This window comes from Myotis davidii, unplaced genomic scaffold (assembly GCF_000327345.1).
Source record: "Myotis davidii unplaced genomic scaffold, ASM32734v1 scaffold88, whole genome shotgun sequence".
Lineage (NCBI taxonomy): Eukaryota > Metazoa > Chordata > Mammalia > Chiroptera > Vespertilionidae > Myotis > Myotis davidii.
Genome location: NW_006300377.1, coordinates 2,744,698 through 2,751,776, shown reverse-complemented (window position 1 = coordinate 2,751,776; position 7,079 = coordinate 2,744,698). Strand labels below are relative to the sequence as shown.

The 7,079-nt window shown below is 39.3% G+C and overlaps 1 protein-coding gene across 1 annotated transcript in view; it reads left to right on the top strand.

Moving 5' to 3' along the window:
• Positions 1 to 7,079, top strand: part of AGO3 (argonaute 3, RISC catalytic component) — a 99,930-nt gene that overhangs the window by 71,555 nt on the left and 21,296 nt on the right. The window contains exons 10-12 of the mRNA XM_006777409.2: positions 1,635 to 1,757; positions 2,043 to 2,176; positions 6,646 to 6,830. Of these exons, the coding sequence (XP_006777472.1) occupies positions 1,635 to 1,757; positions 2,043 to 2,176; positions 6,646 to 6,830 (442 nt within the window). The remainder of the gene's footprint in view (positions 1 to 1,634; positions 1,758 to 2,042; positions 2,177 to 6,645; positions 6,831 to 7,079) is intronic.

Here is a 7,079-nt window from a genome sequence, read left to right as displayed (position 1 = left end):
CAGGGCTGCCAGAGGGATGTCTGATTGCCATCTTAGGCCCAATCCCCTGGGGAGCAGGCCTAAGCCAGCAAGTGGCCACCCTTGAGCGGTCCCAGACTGCGAAAGGTCACAGGTTGGGCTGAGGGACCCCCTACCCCTGAGTGCACAAATTTTTGTGCACCGGGCCTCTAGTGTATAATAAAAGCATAATATGCTAATTAGACTGAAGAGCCAAATGACCTTCCAGCTATCATTCTGAATGTCATTCCAGACATCCTTCTGGATAAAGCCACGGGAGCTGAGGCAGAGGCAGTTAGGGGTGATCAAGCAGGCAGGCAGGTGAGCATTTAGGGGCGATGTTAGAGTGATCAGACCGGCAGGCAAGTGGTTAAGGGCGATGAGGTAGGAAGGCGAGCAGTTAGGGGTGATGAGGCAGACAGGCAGCGGTGGTAGGCGTAACCAGGCAGGCAGGCAGATGAGAAGTTAGGTGCCAGTGGTCCCGAATTACGAGAGGAATGTCCAACTGCTGCTTTAGGCCTGATCCCACAGAGTTCCCTTTGGGATCGGGCCTAAAGCGGCAGTTGGACACCCCCCAAGGGGTCCCGGAGTTCTTGGGGAGGATCTGGAACTCTCCTACAGTGAACTGAATCAGTCTGGTTCAATCAGAGAAGCATATATACTAGTATATACATATATGTGTGTGTGTGTGTGTGTGTGTATGTGTACATACATATATATACATATGTATGTATATATACATATGTGTGTATATGTATGTGTGTATATAGCATGCTATAAACATGAATTGCACTCTGAGATCCAAGTCTACACTGAATTAGGACAGATTCTTTATCTGTATGGATAGATATAAAAATTATAAACTGTATTTCATACTGGCTTTCTTAACTGTCTCAAGTATATCCCATTAAGTAAATTTTGCAACATGGTACTTTTTATCTGAAAATATTGAAGTAAAATTTTTAAATACATTTTTTATTGATTTTGGAGAGAGAAAGAGAGAGAGGTAGAGAGATAGAAACATCGATGAGAGCAAAACATTAATTGGCTGCCTTCTGCACACCCCCTACTGGGGATTGGGCTGGAAACCCAGGCATGTGCCCTGACCAGGAATCAAACCGTGACCTCCTAGTTCATGGGCCCACGGTCAACCATGGAGCCACACCAGCTGGGCTTGAAGTAAATTTTATATAAATTATAAATCAAATAATTGAGAGAGAGCCATAGTAGTTAGAGGAAAAATTGTTATCAATATTTGCTATTCTACATAGTTATAATAGTATATTTTAGCCTAGGTATTTCTTTCTCTTGCAATCTCTAAACCACCCTCTCCAAAATATATTATGTTTAATCATATAAAATTACCATTTTCGTGTGCCATAGTTGAAATTTCTTATTCAATCTAATACATTTAAATTTTCTATAAATTACGAGTAGGTTCACAGACTTCCTGCAATCATTTATGATCTGTGAACCCCGAGTTAAGATTCTGTGCTCTATAGCTTAGGGTACCATTAAAACCTATTGTAAAACATTTTGACACAGTGAAAGGAAAAAAAATAGAGAATTCTAATACGTAAAGCAGGAGATTTGGAGGAATTTTTTTTTTTAAGTAACTACTAACTTTCTGCTCTTAGGTAAGAAGTGCAAATTATGAAACAGATCCATTTGTTCAGGAGTTTCAATTTAAAGTTCGGGATGAAATGGCCCATGTAACTGGACGCGTACTTCCAGCACCTATGCTCCAGTATGGAGGACGGGTAAACCTCTTGGTAGTTTTTAATTACAAAAATAACAGTTTCTATGTATGGAGATTTCTAAGTCTTGAATTTGAAAATGTTTTATTGTTTCAACATTTTTTTGTCTTAAAGTGTCTTCACTTGGGTTTAGTAGAGTTTTTGCTTTTCTATGATAAAGTATACATAATATTGATTTAGAATAACCTATTCCATGTAGAATATTAGATATATATATCAGCTATTGAAATAAACTATGTTAAGTGTTCGTTCTTTTCTGCTGTATTTCTATTTCTCCTTTTTCTGTAGAATCGAACAGTAGCAACACCAAGCCATGGAGTATGGGACATGCGAGGGAAACAGTTCCACACAGGAGTTGAAATCAAAATGTGGGCTATCGCTTGTTTTGCCACACAGAGGCAGTGCAGAGAAGAAATACTGAAGTAAGTCTTGTCATGAGTTTGGCTTTGAAACTGTTTTGTTTTTAAATTTTGTATTTCAGTTTTAAATTATTCAGCTAATGGTCTAACCCATGTTGCCTCAGTATGACGTGTACTTAATAGCTGAGCCTTTAAAAATGTTTCTTCTCAATATTTTGACGAAGATTTCTGAATTTGTTAGTCATCATAAATTCACTAATTCATCCTTATAGACATCTTAATACAGTGGTCGGCAAACTGCGGCTTGCGAGCCACATGCGGCTCTTTGGCCCCTTGAGTGTGGCTCTTCCACAAAATACCGACTTCTGCGCATGGGCCACGAAGTTTCAATCGCACTGTACATGCGCGCCCGGTATTTGTGGAAGAGCCACACTCAAGGGGCCAAAGAGCCGCATGTGACTTGCGAGCTGCAGTTTGCCGACCACTGTCCTAATAGACTAGCTTAGGTGTTATAGCAGAAACATCATTGACTGTAGTGGCAACTACGTTTAATTCCCAACTTTGCTACTTCCTAGCTTTATTACCATGGATAATTTTTTAATCTCATTATGTTTCAATTTTTACTTTTTTAGAATAGAGATAATAGTACTAAATAAGATTCTTATTTCTCATTCTAGTTCCTTGAAAAAGTGGCTTAACTCCTCATTTCCACTTCCTTACTTTTCAAAGTTTGGCCTCCATCTCCACGATTTTCCCTCTATCCCAGATTTTTCCCCTCAGTTTGTAAGTGCTCAACAATCTTCTGTTTAAATTTGTAAGAAACACCCAGCCGGCATGGCTCAGTGGTTGAGCGTCAACCTATAAACCAGGAGGTCACAGTTCGATTCCCAGTCAGGGCACATGCCCCAGTTGTGGGCTCAATCCCCAGTGTGGGGCATACAGACGGTAGCCAATCAATGATTCTCTCTCATCATTGATTCTATCTCTCTCTCTCTCTCTGCTTTCCTCTCTGAAATCAATAAAAAAATATTTTTTAAAAAAAGATAAATTTGTAAGAAACAAGCCCTGGCTCGTTGCTGAGTGGTTAGAGCATAGGCCCACGGACAGAAGGGTTACAGTTAGATTCCCAGTCAAGGGCACATACTCGATTGCAGGTTCAACCCTCCCAGCTCTGGTTGGGGTGAATTCAGGAGGCAGCCAATCGATGTATCTCTTTCACATCAATGTTTGTCTCCTCTCTCCCACTTCTCCCTCTCCTCCACTCTCTCTAAAAATAAATCAATTGAAAAAAATCCTGGGTGAGGATTAAAAATAATAATAGCCCTAGCCGGTTTTGCTCAGTAGATAGAGCATCAGCCTACGTACTGAAGGGTCCTGGGTTCCATTCCGGTCAAGGGCATGTACCAGGACTCAATTCCAGCCCTGGTCAGGGCACATACAGGAAGCAACCAATCAATGGGTCTTTCTCACATCATGTTTCTCTCACTCTGTCTCTCCCCCTCCCTTCCACTCTCTGTAAAAAAATAATGAATGAATGAGTAAATTTGAAACAAAAACATCTTCAGTTTTTTAATTTACCTAACTTATTCTCTCAGGCTTCCAAGGCTTCCACTCTTTCTCCTTCCTAGAAATTTTAATGCTCTGCTGGAGAGGGAGAGAGAGATAGAAACATCCACAATGTCTTCCACGCCCCACACTGGGGATCGAGTCCATAACCCAGGCATGTGCCCTGACCAGGAATCGAATTGTGACCTCCTGGTTCATAGATCAACACTCAATCGCTGAGCCACGCCAGCCAGGCTTTTTATTTTAAATTTTGTGTTGTTGTTAATCCTCACCCAAGGATATTTTTTCCATTTTTTGAGAGAGTTGAAAGGGAGCAGAGAGACAGAGAGAAACATGGATGTGAGAGAGACAACATCGATTGGTTGCCTTTCCCATGCGCCCCAACTGGAGCCGGGGATCGAGCCTGCAACCGAGGTACGTGCCCTTGCCCGGGAATTGAACCCTTCAGTCCACAGGCCAAAGCTCTAACCAGTGAGCCAAACTGGCTAGGGCACAATGACTTATTTCTAACCTTCTCTCCATTCTTGCCTTCCATGTTCCTTTTTATCATACTGACTTCTTCTCTGTCTCCTCTCATTTGGGACTCTCAGGTCTTTGGGCCTTTAGCAGTCTCAGGGGCTTCTGCTGTCACTTTTCTTTGAGGAGCTGTGCTGTTGTGAAAGAGTGCCAGTTCCTCTTGTGACTAACCCAGCCGTGGGCAAACTACGGCCCGCGGGTCAGATCCGGCCCGTTTGAAATGAATAAAACTATTGAAAAAAAAGACTGTACCCTTTTATGTAATGATGTTTACTTTGAATTTATATTAGTTCACACAAACACTCCATCCATGCTTTTGTTCCGGCCCTCCGGTCCAGTTTAAGAACTCATTGTGGCCCTCGAGTCAAAAAGTTTGCCCACCCCTGGACTAACCCCATTCCAAAACTTTTAGACTTCTCTTTGACAAAGAATAACATTAAAACTCAGAACGACATTTCAAATAATTCACCTGCCTCTTAAGTCATTTCATTTTCACATATTTGGACAGAAAACTGAAGCACTGCATTTCTTATATCTCCCTGGCATTGTTTTCCATTTCCACTTATGCTACTCTTTACAATCTCTGCTCATCTAAATACTATTCAATCTGCCCTGGCCAGGTGGCTCAGTTGGTTAATAATAAATTTATTCAGAGCATCATCCCATACACCAGAAAGTTTCAGGTTCAATTTCCCGGTCAGGTACATACCTAGTTTGGGTTCCATCCCTGGATCGACATTTCTCACATAGATTTTCTCTCTCTCTCTCTCTCTCTGTCTCTCTCTCTCTCTCTCTCATTCCAAAATCAATTTTTAAAAAACAAAAAATGATGTCCTTGGGTGAGGGTAAAAAGGAAAGAATAAATAAATAAATGCTATTCAATCTTCTGTCATTTGTGACTCTGGAAATAATCTCTTAACTCTAAACATACGAATTCATTAATATCTTTATACTTGTCACTTTCTGCATAAAAATTATAATTATTTATTTAAATTTATCTCCCCTCTAGAATCTAATTTTCTTAATAAAATGATTGGTATCTAATTTAAATCTCTATTAATAGAGCCTATAAAGTATGCCCATAATGAATAATTCTTATTTTTTTGTTTTTGTTTTGTTTTTGTTTTAATTTTTCATTGATGAAGTTATTACATATGTGTTCTTATCCCCACATGATCCCCTATCCCCTCCACTCATGCCCTTGCCCCCCTAATGAATAGTTCTTGAGTCATTTAGAGACCAATTTACCCAGGTCAAATCAGAATTTACCTTGTCTCCTTATGTGAAAAATAAAAAAATTTATTTAATTCTGTTCACTTCTTTTTATTGGCTCCATATATCTAAACATCTGTTTTAAGGTTCACTTACTATATTTTTCTCTAAAGTTTTTATCCCCTTGCTTTCAAGTAAAATGTCATAAGGACAGTTTAACTACAATGCTACGATTATTTTACGTGACCTCTAGAGACCAAAGAAAAACCCTCCAATTTTTTTCAAGAAGGGAATGCCTACAAACCTTATCTCTGCCCTCATGGAATCAGAGTGTTTTTCCTCAAAGATAACTGAGATCCTTGACTTAGGACCTTATGTGTTTTTAAAACAAATAAAGTTATTGTTCGACCTCGACATCATTATTCATTTCTCCTAAGCTAAATGGAGAATTTTGGTTGAATATGAAATTATTCGTCTTTTGTTTGTTTTTTTCAGTGTGGGTAAAAATACTTAAAAGTGATGCCTACCTCATTTGTTTTTAAGCATTGGTTTCATTTTTCTTTTTTAATCTTTTCTGAGAAAGCTAATATTATGGAAGGAAAGTCTGGACTAAGTTAGAGTTCTGACTCTGTCATTTAATCATTTGACTTTGGCCAAATACTTAATTACTCTGAAACTGTTTCCTGACCTATAAAATGGGAATAATACCTGACCTACCACTTCTTTTTTCATGACCTACCTCTTATGAATCTTGATCAATTTAGAAAATGTACAGTAACTTAAATTTATCAAGATCTTACCATGTCTTGGGCAGTGTGCTAAGTGCTTTGCGTGTATTATCTCATTTTATTTGCACACCAACTCTATCCTGGAAGTAATCATTTTACAAATGAAAGAAGCTGAAAAAAATTGCCTAAAATTTCAAAACTAGTAAGTAACAGAACTGGGATTAAAACCTCTCATGGTAACTCTAGAGCTGAGCACTTACTTAATCAGCACATTTATTACTAATGCCCTTTGTAAACTACAAAATGCTACACAACTGTATAGTATTGTTAGTTTGCAAAATAGATTACTGACCCACATTGTCCTAAACATCAATAGTGTGGTGACCTCTACATTTATGGAGCACATTAATCTTTGCTTCATTCTCCATTCCCTTCCCAAACTTTCTATTACTACTTTGTAGGTATTGATGATTAGACAAATGTTTTATATTTAGTGATTGCTCCTTCTAGGGGTTTTACGGACCAGTTGCGTAAGATTTCTAAAGATGCAGGGATGCCCATCCAGGGCCAGCCTTGCTTTTGCAAATATGCGCAGGGGGCAGACAGCGTGGAGCCCATGTTCCGGCATCTCAAGAACACATACTCTGGACTACAGCTCATTATTGTCATCTTGCCAGGGAAGACGCCAGTATATGGTAAGAATACCTTAAGATTGCATTTTCCTCAAGTATATGATGTTCCTTTTAGAATAATGCTAAAACATATCCTAAAACTTGCAAAAATGTTATAGCTTACAGTGTTTAAAACCATGTATTGTTATTTTAAAAAGACAAATCAGTAGAGCAAACTAAACGGTCTATGAAGAGACCTGGTGAAAAGTGCTGGGGTCCAACCCCAGCAGATCCAGCGGTCCCCAAAGGAGTGGACGGAGGCGGCGTAGAAGG